We start from the raw sequence: 14,762 nt of genomic DNA, 5'->3' as shown, positions 1-14,762 counted from the left end.
CTTAATTTATTTTGAGGGAGACAGAAATTTCTGGTGAAATAATCAAAGTAACAGCAACAAAAAGAAAATATACTAGACAAGATTTTAGGGGAAAGATAGCAACGGACATGAAAAAATTAGAACTTGTGAGCATAGATTGTCGACCACATTTAGGAAACATGACTCTTACACTAATAAAACAGTGGGTTGAAGGAAGGATCAGACTCTCCAAGACGGAACTGAAGGAGTTCTGGGGGAGCATGGACTCTGTTAGCCGTATGGAAGGTCAGATATTGCAACATTTCTGCCCTCATCTCGATCGAACAATCCTACAAGGAAAAATGGTAAGGTGGAAGAAAAAAAAATTGAGGGATATAATAACAACAAAAAGGATTCGTACCGGGTCTATAGTAGTCCGCAAAGAACCATGGCCCTCGCCGTCATAGAACTCAATATACTTCATGGAGAATAAGCCTGAGTCGCACATATTCTTTTGAAATGGAAGCAGAATTGGTACACGTCTCCAGTTTGCAAAATGGGGGAATTTGCGGGGTGCAGCCAGAGATAGTGAAACACTAAGGCGTTCCATGAGTTTCTGGCCCATTGTTGAATGATGTGTATCCCACGTGGCCTCATTGGTAGAACTATAATCCATTGGGTCTAGGACATCAATACGGCCTTGGCCAAGGTTGATGCAGTATACCGACCAATGATGAAGATGCAAAACTGGAAGGAATATCTACGAGATTTGTATATGAAATGAAAACAACTTTAGCGGAATACTAATGAGATACAAGCGAGTAAGAAAAAAATGAAGTAAAACAAATACCATCTTTGCGTTTTGTAAGTCAGTCGTGGGGAGGCATCGCTTGATAAGATCTAGTACATTGTCCGGACTGCATTGATGATGAGTTTTGTCAAAACTGAAGGACCCTGACTTAAGAATATCCTGTACAGAATGATTAGATTATTATAAATGTTGTAATAACAAAAGAAAATTTGAAATGATTAATTTGAAAAATGAGGGGGACGTACCGAGACAACAGGATGAAGGAAAATTCTATACCCATGGCATTCAGGACGAATATTAAAGTCATCTTCAGCTATGCATTTAATGAATGCATACATGAACTCAATGTCTATGCAGTTTCCAACACGAAAGGAAGAAGCAATATCTCGGGCATTGAGTGGCTGTGACCCAAAGTGCATCAAAGTTTTCCTAAATGGAAAGCAATAAGCATTATGGAAAATGTAAGAAAGAGTATGGAAGGTTCAAAACAGAGTCAAAAGGAACCTTTTGAATGGAGAGTCATCTGCACAAAGGTAGGCATGCATACACAATGAAAGTTGTAAATTGGGAGGAGGACGAGACAGAATGCCAGGCTTGAAGGGTGAATAAAACTTGGATGGCTTCTTGGTTAGTCTCTTTCCGGGAAGCTTGAACATAGGCAGATCATCTAGGATCGACCACTGTAACGCACAAGGGGTCTCTTTTCCGGGTGTTCTACTACTGCCTCCTTCAGATAGTTTGAGAGCATAAGGAGAGTTATGCTCACAAGGCGAATGGTCAGAGGCAGAAGAAGGAGAGTTGTGTAGAACAGAAGAGATGCCCTGTGTCTAAAAATAAGAAAAAAACAAAGGAAAGAAATGTTTAATGAATATGATTTGAAGCTCAAAATAAAAGACTATGGAACTATATAAAGAAGAGGAAACTAAGAGGATCCTTTTGTACGCTGAGTGTAACATAAAGAGAGAAATCATAAAACTAGTAACATATGCCAACTTAGGAATATTAAAACTAAGGAAAATGATAGATGCTTTATAATAGTATTAAGTTGTTAATTTAATAAAGGGTAAAATGAGTTTTGGGAGAACCTTAGACAGAGTGACATCTGTACGGCTGTTCACGGGAAACAATGACTGTCGAAAAACTGATTGGTCCATTGTTGCAGGGAAAAGTGGGGAATAATCGAACCCAGAAACTGAAAGTACAGGGGATGAAAAATGACAGAAATAAAATAGAGGGAAAACTATGAATAAAACAGAAACACATTGTAACCGTGTGAAGGTGTTGGGCTGCCGTCTTCCGAAGTGGTGCTTCGTGCAGGAACCATAACCGGAGTATGGACTGGAGTTTTAGAATGAACAGTAGAGTCATTTGTATGAATGAAGGAACCTGTGTGCACAAATTGGAAAGAATAATTATGGTTTCTGATTGATGTAATAGCTGAAATATAAAAAAGAATAGGGCGCCACAGAGAGGTAGGAAATGAGTTAGGAGCATGAGATAAAACTGAAGCTTCAGTGAAAGGAAAATATTAATAAAGGATAGTAAACGGATGTCGTTAGAACAATGGAAGAATACTCAAAAATATGTGATACAAGAAGAAGAGGTGTACCAGAAACATCTTCTGAAGTGGTGCGTATCGGTACAGTCGATGGACCAGGTAATTGCTCAGAAAATTGAGGGGGTGAAACTACACCATGAACAGGGGAGCCAAATGGGCCTGTCGGTGCTGTAGGGGTAAATGAACTAGGACCTACAAATGTACTAGTGGTGAAACATAACAAGAATGACAGCAAAACAAATATAAATAGAATATAGTGGAGATTAAAAACATGCAACAGGTTGAGATAACATATGTATTGACTAAAACAAGAGTATGAAGAGTATGCCTGTCATTGAAGGCGGGGTAGAATGGCCTGATTGACGGGTATCATGATCAGTGTGGGTATGCGTTGTCCTATAAGTTTCACCTGGAATGTTGGTGTCTCGGGATTGTGAGTGAAGAAGTTCATGAATGAATGGACGACATTGATCAGCTAGCCGAAATTGGGCTGTCACAATGTTCCCAATAGAATTCTCAATGGACCTTTTGTTAATAGAAAGTGTGCGATCAAACTCAGAAAAGAAACCCCGTACTGTCTCTCTATGTGGGGCAGTGAGAGCATCTATCGACCCAGATAACAAATCTTGTAGGCGTGGAATGTCTAAATTGGGTATTCCTGCATTAGGAACATTTCTGCTTTGGCAAGGAGCACCACGAACATTTGGAGCAGCGTAGCAAGTGGTACTCCATGGCTTGAACTGGAAGAAATAGCATTGAATTGAAGAAAACAAGCTCATTATTAAAATGGTTATAAAAATAAAAATGAATATGGATATAAGAATTAAGATAAGTGACTCACAGGTTGGACACCAAAAGTATGTGCACCCTCGGTGGTTAAAGTTGTATCAGCAGCTATTAAGCGATCTATGAGAGCATTATCATAAAAGGTAAGACGTGGAGTGGAAGTCCGATCAGCCAACGAGGACGGGTGGTCAATGTTGTCAAGATAGTATACCTATTGACAAAAAATAATTGGGTGGCAGGAAAGCTGAAAAAAAATAATAAAAATAGTGATGAATGAAAAGAAACGTACTAGTAGGAAAATGGCACAGCCATAAATGTTTTGAGTGAGTTGTTTTTTGTCCCGGTCGTGCCAGGTGCGAACAGCAATCTGGAGATCATTGAATACAGCCTGGGACCAGTCAACGACTCCGAACAATTGGTAATCCATTGTCCTCTTGATGTCATTTGATCCAATGGTGTTACTGCTGCTAGGAAGTAGCAGCCTATTGCAGAGTATCATTAAGAAGCATCTCTTCATGAGGGGGTTCACATTTCCCTTAAGGATCTCTTGTTGCAAGTTGGATATATGTATGTCACAATCTTCAGTGAGGCTTTGGTTTAGATCAGAGATAAGCTGCTGACGAAATATGATACCTTCCTTCCATGAGTATTGCTTGAGGTTTTGACCCCCTATAGGCAGACCAAGAACCATGCTAATTATTTGTGGAGTGATCGGAAGGACCTTGCCTGCACCTAACTTTATTAGCATTTGATCCGGGTCAGTGTGGTCCAGTAGCCAGATAATAAGATTCTTGTTCTCTACAGCATCGATCTTCATTCTTAGCAACTCAGCAAAACCATCAGCTTCAATAGCAGCATATTGTTGTGGGTTCAACAAACCAGTGGTGAAAATAACGTCTCTGGGGTTGCACCGAACATTTACAATGGAGGATCGGTTGGTAGCTCTCTTTTTCCTTTGTCTTGCCTGCGACAAATAACAAGAATTTTAGAAATAATAAGGACAGAAATATATAAAAAGAAATAGACAATCAGGAATCTGTGAAGTGGTGTAGAAATGATAAACTAATCCATGCGTAGTCGTTCCTCCATGCTGACTGGAGATCCATCGAGGCGGAGGCACAAGGAGGCTGGCGAACGCAGGAGCATCTCCTGTCCTATGGATGATGTATTGGATCAATGGTGTGGCGGGCACTCTCTAGCCTCGCCCTCAGCGAGTTCTTGTGTGCAGGTCAAATTACGGTGCCCACAACCGGAAACATAGAGAAGAATATTTTATTTGGCAAATGACTTGTGCTACATGTGCTCCTCTCCAGCAACGCTCTACTCTCATTCCTATCAATGGCAATGCTCTACTCTCATCTCCCCTACCCTTCTCTGCAAAGACATCCCAAGAGCAGCAGCTCGGCTCACTTATGCTCCGCACTATTAGGTAACTACACTTTGGACAAGAAGATGGAGATGCCAATTAAGGTGGTCATCAAATGATGCAGCTTACTTAATTGAGGTATTCCTTTATCTCCATGGTTCCCAAATAGATGCAGCATGAACCTTGGACACTTACTCTCCTTATAGAATACATAACCTGATATTCTTGTGTTTCCTTATTCTTACATAACCTTGAAGTTTTATTCTTTAATCTTATACTTTTGGCTTCAGACTTTAATCTTATGTGGTAGCACAAGCAAATATACTAGCTGTTTATTGTGTTCCTCCCTCTTCAATTATCATGAGGGTCTATTATAGTTTAATATTACGTTTATTATATCCCCCCTGTACTGAAGAGTGAGGAGTGCTCTACTACATGAGGGTTTGGGTATTATGATCAACAAAGCTGCATAGTGGATGACCTATTAGGTTTATATTAGAGGAACAATATATGTCATGTCTTAAATTAAATTTCTGCAGCAGGCTACAGTGGCGTCAGTATTAATCTACAAAGTTGAGTAAGTCTTAGCTTCTCAGTTCAGGATACAAGCGATCGAAGAATTGTAGAAATTCAGTTTATGCTGGCTGAACGGCAGCAGCATTCAGTTTGTGCTGGCTGCATGGCAGATTCAGTTTATGCTAGCTAATGGCTGCACAACAGTAGTCAAAAGCAAGACAAATATGGAATAGTAAAAATTTGGGAACAATGACGTGGGAGTATATTCATGAATATTGAAGGACAAAACAAGCTAATGATCTGTACGAAGAGGAACTTTAGAATCGTTACTCTTGTGAAATGAAAATGCAGAATTAAATAAATGGTATACACCTGTGTACAAGCACCGGTCGATAATCCTGCTCGTGCTTGCAAAGTCTTCCTAGGACCAACATCCTTAGATTTATCGATGCGTGAAGATGAACGAGTGTTGGGAAAGGGCATGAAGTCGTCGTCATCATTGCCGTGACTAGCTGCAGAAGGCTGGTTTGGTCGAATATGATGCTCAAACCTAAAAAAGCGCAGAAACAAACTTTATGAGCAGACTAAGAATTCAAATTAATCAGCGATTCATAGACATGGAATGAATTAGTATAAAATAAAACACGTATGAACCTCTCCTGCGAGTTCTCAAAAACAACCCTCTTGAGGTTACACGGCACCCTATCCACGGTACGCGGAGCTGAAGCAGATGTTGTTCTAGGTGAGGAGGGCATCCTCTCATCTTGTCGCAGAGGGACCTCATACCTAAATGGGCAATAATGAAATTAAGTGAGACAAAAGCAAGAAGAACACATGAAAATGTCGCTAATTTTTTTCAAACAAAAATTGTACTGACCGCTGTTGTGTGCTCTCGAATACAAGCACTTTTGGATTGTCAGGCATTTTATCCACTAGCTCCAACCGGATTCTAAAGTCAATGATTCAAAATGTATTTAGAATACTACATTCATAGGCTGTACAACTTAAATTTACAGGCTCACTCCACAAAAAAATGTTGTTGCAGATGCTAAAATTTTATAAATGTATTAAAAAATTAACATAATGGGAATATGAAAGAAAGAACCTTTTAGTTGACGAAGCAGGACCTTCTCCGGCGTGAGCATCATCTACAAATTAAGAATAAATAGAATTACTTTATTAAACTATAATCACGCCATAAGTAAAAGCATACATGTATGATCCAATCAAAAAAAATTCAAGGAACGGACATTAAAGCGAGATATAGGAATAAGGAGTTGAAGGAACCTGAGGGGCCGGGCGGGTCCATCCCAAATGATGCAAGAGGACTGAGGGGCCGGGCACCACCACGGAGAGAGGACTGAGGAGCTTCTCCCTGTTTCGATGAGCTCACTGTCCGAATTAACTAAGAATTTGGTGTTTCTGCCCCTACTCCAAAGCTCAATCGTGATTGTACCCTATCTTTATAAACTATAAGAGATTTTACCGTGGTCATTGTCAAAGGAAGCCCAAGTGAACATGCTGCAACAGCTGATAAAAGTGTGTCCAATAAATTTAGAAAAGATGGCATCATCATAGTTCATGGAGTTTGCATCATGGACTAAAACAACCACACCCTAGAGATAATAAAAATGAAAAAAAGAAGGGAAATACATGAAAGAGAAAAGGGAACACTAATTTTAATGATTGCGACATTTGTGATTCTAGAAACATCTTTAATGTCAAAAGCAATTCAAGACGCTAGTACAATAAACTTCTCATTTATATGAAATCATATTATAGGCTTGTAATCTAATTGTGGCACACCGCCATTGAAGTGAAGCAGATTAGGATGAGTACAGTACACGTTGGTCGGCAGCAGGCCGTCGTTCTCGTTGTCGTTGGTGAGGGAGACCGGCCGCTCGCCGCGGACGCGCGCTCGCCACGGAGGACGCGAGACGCGCGGTCCCGCCCGGACGCGCGCGGATACCGGCCGCTCGCCGCGGAGGACACGCGACGCGCGGAGACGCGGTCCCGCCCGGACGCGCGCGTATACCGGCCGCTCGCCGCGGAGGACGCGCGACGCGCGGAGGCGCGTACCCGCCCGGACGCGCGCGGAGACCGGCCGCTCGCCGCGGACGCGCGAGGACACCGCCCAGGACCGACGCTCGGAGGCACGGCCCCGCCCCGGACGCGCGAGGAGGACGCCCCGGACCGCGACGACCTTCGGCCGACGGACGACAGGACGACGCAACGACGCTCGGAGGACGCCCCGGACTCGCGACGCTCGAAGGCACCTTCCGCCGACGGACTCGCGCGAGTGGACGACGGACGGGAAGAGGACGGCGGCGATGTTGGGAAGCCGCAAAACCGCCTGGAGTGAGCTCGAATCGTGGGGAGGTGCGAGCGAGGGGGATCGGGCGTCAGGTGTCGGGCGACATCGGAGAATTTGTGTGGACCGGGCCGACATCGGTTGGGGAGGATGCGAGGCGTCGTCGGGCTGATTTGAGCTCGGGTACCAAATATTATTCGGTACCCAGGGTGATATATAGAAAAGATATATATATATATATATATATATATATAGGGTGCATTTTCTATACTCCCGGGAGTAGTTACTCCCCCATCAACTCTGAAGTATGTACCGTTCAGGTTCCTTCCAATTAGGAGAAGTTAACGGGTTCAGTAGTTAACGGGTTGAAAAACATCAAGGGCTGCATGTCGATTCCTTAAAAGACGGATCAGGTGTTCTTTAGTTATTTGCTTTTGACATAGGTCAGGTTGGCCCGTTGGGTATATATATTTTTTTTAAAAAAAGTGCCGAGTGGGTATATATCTGGCCATTCGCACGGCCCTTTACTTTGTATGCAGAAGTATACTACTGAGAATATACTAGTTTATAAAAAGTATGTACACATACTCTAGGGTATAAATACGTACTAATATATTACTGATACATTTGATTAGTGAGTATGAGTATATTTATTAAGGGTGTGTTCACATATACGGACCATTATAAAGTATGTATTCATACTTAAATTTCATAATATAAGGAGTACATATTCATACTTTTTTTAAAAAAGGAGTATACCTACATACTTTTTTCGTGTAAGAGTACATATTCATACATTTTAAGGACGAGTACATATACATGGCGGCGTTGAGGATGAGTACATATACATGGCGGTGTTGATACATGTGAAGTACGTGTGTATTGACAGAGTAGATACATGTTCACGGATAGTATGAATACATACTTGTTTGGATATGAGAGTATATATACATGCTAGATGAGTTTGAAGTATGAACTCATACATTTCATGGAACGTAAGAATCAAGGTATAATAAAAGTGTATATAATTGGACTGTTTTCTGAATCATCTAGAGAAACATTGGGGTGTGCTCAGCAATCAAGATTAGGCAGCTGATGTTGCGCAGCACTACTTGCTACTACATCCATCTTTTGGCTGATGATCGAAGCTCCAAGAATGTCGGCGATCTGACAACTGCTAGCATTTTCTAATAAATCTCTACTGGCCGCCGCTGAAGAAAATTTTCTGTATCTGTGTTCCATGATATCTGAATCAAACAACTCACTCCATAATAACGAATACTCCATCTAGATTAATCTGCTGAATTTAACAAAAAAAATCTATGGAACGAATGCAACAAGCAGGGGCCCGATCTACAATACTAATAGAAATTAAACTTATCTAAGAATACATCGGAGCGATTGACGTACTGCACCACTGCCTAGTGCCAACCGCCGCTCTGATCTTGAGTCCGCGTGCGGGGCTTTGTCACGCCGTCGCTGGGGCCACCAATGCAAGCGCGCTGGCCTGGCCACGGCGCCATTGAATGGAGCGAACTGGCCGATGCAGATCAAGGGGCAGCGGGGGGAGGGCTGCTGCCGCTGGTGACCGGAGAGGAGCTTGTGAGGTGGAGTCTCGAAGGGCATGCGGGGACTGTCGCCGGTGCCGCCGCCTATGGAACTGTTTGCTTATGGCCTGCCGAAGCGTTTGCTGTTGGCATACGATAAATATGGACCGAGGAAAGTGGATCTCGGGAGGAAGGGAAGGCTATATCGGGTCCAATGCCCGCTCGCCCATCGGCCCGGTAAGTATTACTCCCTCCATTCCAAATTGCAAGTCGTTTGACTTTTTTTACCCCAAGTTTGACCACTCGTCTTATTCAAAAAAATTTATACAAATATAGTCAAATTTAAGTCATTCTTGAAGAACTTTCATTAATAAACCAATACATAAAAAAAAGTGATATTTTGTACAAAACTTTGAATAAGACGAGTGGTCAAACTTGATATTAAAAAAGTCAAACGACTTACAATTTGGGATGGATTGAGTACTAATCTCATACGCACCCGATTAGTAAAAGATTTCTGCCTAGTTGGAGGAGGGAGTAATTACTCTACTCTTAGGGAGTAGGAAAAATTTACCATATATATATATATATATATATATATATATATATATATATATATATATATATATATATATACACACACACAATAAAGCACATGCATTAATGTTATGTGAAGTTTTGATTTTTTTCGGCCATCTTCAAAAATCATAAAAAAGCAAAAATTTAAAACCAGGATATGCTAGCATTTTTCTAATGAAGCATTATACTACCGCTATTACGAAGTAGTTGTACCAACTTCTTATTTATCGTACTTACTAGGGTCAAATTATGTTTATAAATACAATATGACATTTAACAAAACACGTAGAATTAGATCCTGAGAAAAATACGGAGAGGCTAATTTGCATGCATGCATGCAGAACAGGATAAGAATGAAGTAATTGTCTATTGATAATACAAACCTGCCCCTATCCACATTAACTACTTTTGCTTTGAGATTCACAAAAAAAAATAAGTAGAGAGTACCGGAGCAGACCTCCATAATTCCATTAACAAACCTGTAGATTGGGTTGACAAAGTGCAAAGAATTTGTTCCGTCATATATTACCGTGGATTCACATTCATTTCGAAAGTCAAAGTTATAGTGAACATTGTTATCCTTACTTTCTGTGGTATCTTATTACAGAATACAGACACGTATGCAAGGCATGTTCGCGAAAAAAAAACTCTTTACAGAGTTCATGGTAACTCAGTCGAGTGCATATAAATTTATTTTGGTCTAATTATATTGTTGAAAATTCTGTTCAGGTTATATTTTACGAGAACACGAGATAGCCAAATTTTACAATATAGTCCTATTAATTTAGTCCTTAATTTTGTGCATTTGTTTGATTAACACGGCTGTTGTACGATTGTTGATGCTCAAAACTGTTTACAATTGGCTGGGTATTTAATTATTTGATTGGGCCAGTTATTAGTACGATGTCTTGAAGAGCATTACTCAAATCGTAGAATCATGATCCTTTTAGGTTTACAAAGTATATTATTTTATACAAAATTCGTAATAAGTTATGAAAAATGGAACATTGATTTTGTACATCAAATCGTATTTTTGTATAAACTTTAGTGGAGTTATTTGCATTTTAAATGCACCTTAATGTCAAAAAAATTTTACAGCAATTCAATTATTTAAAAGGTCATATTGTCAATTGTTACACTAACAATCTAAGAAGGAATGAAAAACATGTCTGGATAAACTAACAGAACTCAATTTTGCATAGAAATTACCTAATTTAGATATTGGTATAATTTTTTTTTTGAGAAACGTATAATTTTTGTTAGCATCATGAGCTATATTTTCTTTTCAACGGCCTGGCATTGGCCCAGGAAAACAGGATTCCGTGTCTTATATTTGCGCTCCCTTGACATGTCTAACGGTGAGACAATAAAATCACTTTGCTCAAAAAAAAAGGGGGAAAGCAATCAAAATTCAAAACCATGTTTTTAGCTCTTTTTTAGGTGCTATGGGAGGGTTTCGAAGTCTCACATGTTATTCTGATACTCTAGCAAATTACTATAAATATCTTGCCAATCTCTAGCTTTCTAAAAAATTTTGCAAAAATTTTTCAAATTCTCCATCACATGGAATCTTGTGACACATGCATGGAGCACTACATATAGATAGAAAACTTAACTAATTGCATAGTTTGTCTATAATTTGTGAGACAAATCTTTTGAGCCTTTTTAGTTTATGATTGGACAATATTTGTCAAATATAAACAAAAGTGCTACAGTATCTATTTTGCAAAAAAAAATTGTAAATAAATAAGGCCCAAGTTACTATAAAAAAAATTTCTTGAGATATTATAAGACAGACAAAGGAAGATGTGGAATAACTAGGATGTCGCTGTGTTTCTTTTTCAACATACGCAATTTAGGAAACTCACAATTTAGCTGTGCAGGCACTTGAATTTGCTCACTTATAGCAACTCCAAGAGTTTGGCTAAAATTAGTAGTCAAATTTTATTGTTTAGCCATTCTGTAAAGTAAAAACTTTTTAAAAAAGAAAAGATCCACAACAGTCTTACTATTTTACAAAATCAGATAGCTAGTGTTAGTGGTTAGCTATATATGGCCAGTGAAAATCAAAGAATAGTTAACTTTCTATTTTACAAAGCCAGATAATACATTTGTTGGAGCCTAATTTTTGATATGTAAATTTAAAATAGCCACACCAATAAGAATAGCCAAGCTGTTGGAGTTACTCTTAGAGCAACGAATTTGTTCCCTAACTTAGGGATCCAAACAGGCTCATTAATAGACATGCCACTATCATAGCAAGTAGATGTGCTATGCTAACAATTACTCCCTTTATTCTGAAATATAAAGTATCAAAGGTTCATAATTTGTCTCAAGGTGTATAAGGTACTCGGATTGCTCAACAACATCCATGTGAGCCTGTGTTTTAAATCACCATCCATGCGTGCATTTTAAATACCATCTTACAGAAGAAAACCACTTCTATAATTGGTAGCCAAAATCCGTGACATGCATATGCATATTTTTTTAAGTATGTGTTAGTAGAAAATCAAGAAAGTTGACAACTGAAGAAGCTAATCGGTGAGGAGCAAGTTAGTCTTCTATCAGACTCCTTATTCGGTCTAAAATTGCTTAGATACCTTGTATTTCAGAACAGATAAATAACAGTTATCTGCTAAAATTTAACTAAGGTCTTACGTTGATCCTCAGCTAATAATTCAATTTATATCTTAACTACACCACCCAGCTAACAATTTGCTATTAGCTGGTTTCTCTCAGCTGATATAGCCAACCACCAGTTAGCAGGTGGGTCCAAACAACCTCTGCTAATAGTTAGCTAATAGTTATATAGTTAGTAGCTTTTTTAGCTATAGATAACTATTATTATGGTTGGATCGAAATAGGTACTGTTTGGGTCCATTAGCTATTAATAGTTAGCTAGTATATAGCTCATAGCTAACATTAGCAGCTAACAATTAGCTGATTTGGGCCTTGTTTAGATGCAACCAAAAACCCAAAACTTTACAAGATTTCTCATCACATCGAATCTTGCGGCACATGCATGAAACATTAAATATAGATAAAAAAGATAACTAATTGCACAGTTTACCTGTAAATCACGAGACGAATCTTTTAAGCCTAGTTACTCTATGATTAGACAATGTTTGTCAAATAAAAACGAAAGTGCTACAGTGTCAAAATCCAAAAAGTTTTTGGATCTAAACAAGGCTTTGATCTACCTAGTGAGATAACTGTTAGTTGGTATTCAACTAACAATTAATTGGACGCCGATTGGATGTAAAGAATTAATTATTATTAGCTAATTATTAGTTTCTATGGATCCAAGACTCGATTATGGTGTGAATGTGCATGGGATGAAGATGCTGATTTGGATTCCACGGCAAGCCAAAAAAAAGGAGTTTTGGGGAGAGTACAGACTGCTCAATTTGATAGGCAATCCCTAAACTAATCTATAATCTAATTAACTAATTCAGTCTTTCCTCCAGCTAGAGTACATAATTAAGTAATTTAGTTACTATAATCTAGTTATACGGGTCAGACGTTGCTCATGCTTGATGCGTCCTGATGAAATATCAAATGTCAAGATCATTTGGACAGTGGTCCGAAAGATCTAGATATCCAATGCAAGGGTCACACGCTGTTAGTTATATATCACCACATGGGCAGGGAAAGGAAAGGTGGACAATAACCTCATCTTTTCATGGAAAAGGCCTCTGGATGCAAGGTCGCTTTCATGAGTCATATGGTTGCTTTCATAGTTAGTTTATAGCTCATAACTAATATTAACATAGCTAACTATTAGCTGGTTTGATGTAACTAGTGAAATAGTTGTTAGTTGATATTCAGCTAACAATTAGTTGGAACCATTTGGATTTAAAGAATTAATTATTAACGGCTAACTTATTAGCTTTATGAATGTAAATAGGATCTTAACTATGGTGTCGAAGTGCATGGGATCAAGCTAGATCGATGCTGATTGGATTCAACGGCAAGAAAAGAAAAAGACAAAACGACAAGTTTTTGGGACTTTTTTAAATTATAACTTAAATTTATAATACTTTTAGACATTTTGAAAGTACCCAGCTCAAATTGATAGGCAGTTCCTTAACAAATCAACCGTTCTTTCCTCCGACTTGAGTACATATAAGTAACTAATTCTGTTGCAATAGAAAAAAAAAAGTAACTAATTCGTGATTATACGACGTCGCTCATGCTTGATGTGTCCTGATGAAATATCCAATGTCAAAATCATGGGACAGTGTGGTCCGAAAGATCTAGATCTCCAATACAAGGATGACAACATAATAAGCAGGGAAAGGAAAGGTGGACGTACAATAACGACCTGATCCTTTCATAGGAAAGGCCTCTGGATGCAAGGTCGCTTTCATGAATCGTATGGCGCCAAATATATACAGTACGTGGCGCAGATATTTGAGGGGATCGGATCGGACGTGACCTATACCATTTTGTAGCGTAGTGCAGATTTTACAATATTGAGGGCTAAAGAAGCATGACGCCACGGTAATTTATGCCAAGATAGTGCCATAGTGGACATCAATCATGTTAGTATGAGCTTGCGCCGTGTCTTGGGCTCTTTGGCTGCATGGCATCGTCTTTCTCGCAGGTGGTGGGATTTGCTTATGAGACATGATAGGTACTTCAACGGTCACAATTTCGGCTGCGTACTTTAGAAATCAAGAACGTACTATGACATACGTATTTGAAAATGATGTGGTAATATCACCCAAAATGGAGATACAAAGATATGACGATTCACCTGACGAGTGGGTGATGGTGAGAGACCACGCCACAGATATTTTACTGATGTGCTACATCAGCCGAGGATCACCAAAGTTATGAAGTGGATCGTCTCTGCATCAATCCATGGTAAGATTGGTAAACAAGGAGATTTACATTTCTCCTATATTTTAAGTGTCTGATTTTTAAGTTTATTTTAAACAACACCCTTTACCACCAACTAATACAAATTAATTTTTTTTATGATTTGTTTTTTTGTCTTTAGGTCATAATATATCAAACTTTTATCTTTATCTGACTAGAGAATAATTGTAAATTACAAATTATTACTTGTTTCTATGCCAACATAAATCAATTTATCAAGTTTATGATTTTGTCTAATGATTTTTTTTATTCTCGAAATTAAAAGTTATAAATTAAATTAGAACTGTAGAAATGATTTAAAGCTATAATTCTTAATAATCATCGTCTGAAAAAAAAAATAGAATTTAGACCCACAATTTTAGCAAGTCCCCTCCAAATTAAAGGCCATCCAGCCATCAATCTACCCTCCAAAATATCTGCATGCAGCAGCTAATGCAGGTGGGTGC

At 39.0% G+C, this 14,762-nt stretch overlaps 2 protein-coding genes across 2 annotated transcripts; both read right to left on the bottom strand.

The window, feature by feature from the left end:
- LOC110433279 lies at nucleotides 99–2,146 on the bottom strand. Its single transcript, XM_021455073.1, has 6 exons — nucleotides 1,855–2,146; nucleotides 1,274–1,596; nucleotides 1,015–1,198; nucleotides 809–928; nucleotides 380–718; nucleotides 99–308 (listed from the first exon to the last, which is right to left on the bottom strand). Exons 1-6 carry the CDS (start codon nucleotides 1,921–1,923, stop codon nucleotides 171–173), a joined length of 1,173 nt encoding a protein of 390 aa, XP_021310748.1. The 5' UTR covers nucleotides 1,924–2,146; the 3' UTR covers nucleotides 99–170.
- On the bottom strand, nucleotides 2,598–5,762 carry LOC8078188. The gene is made up of 4 exons (XM_002455762.2): nucleotides 5,650–5,762; nucleotides 5,368–5,545; nucleotides 3,169–4,077; nucleotides 2,598–3,067 (listed from the first exon to the last, which is right to left on the bottom strand). Exons 1-3 carry the CDS (start codon nucleotides 5,748–5,750, stop codon nucleotides 3,325–3,327), a joined length of 1,032 nt encoding a protein of 343 aa, XP_002455807.2. The 5' UTR covers nucleotides 5,751–5,762; the 3' UTR covers nucleotides 2,598–3,067; nucleotides 3,169–3,324.

Source organism: Sorghum bicolor, chromosome 3, assembly GCF_000003195.3.
Source record: "Sorghum bicolor cultivar BTx623 chromosome 3, Sorghum_bicolor_NCBIv3, whole genome shotgun sequence".
NCBI lineage: Eukaryota > Viridiplantae > Streptophyta > Magnoliopsida > Poales > Poaceae > Sorghum > Sorghum bicolor.
The sequence above is the reverse complement of the archived record's forward strand: the minus strand, read 5'-3'. Positions and strand labels throughout refer to the sequence as shown.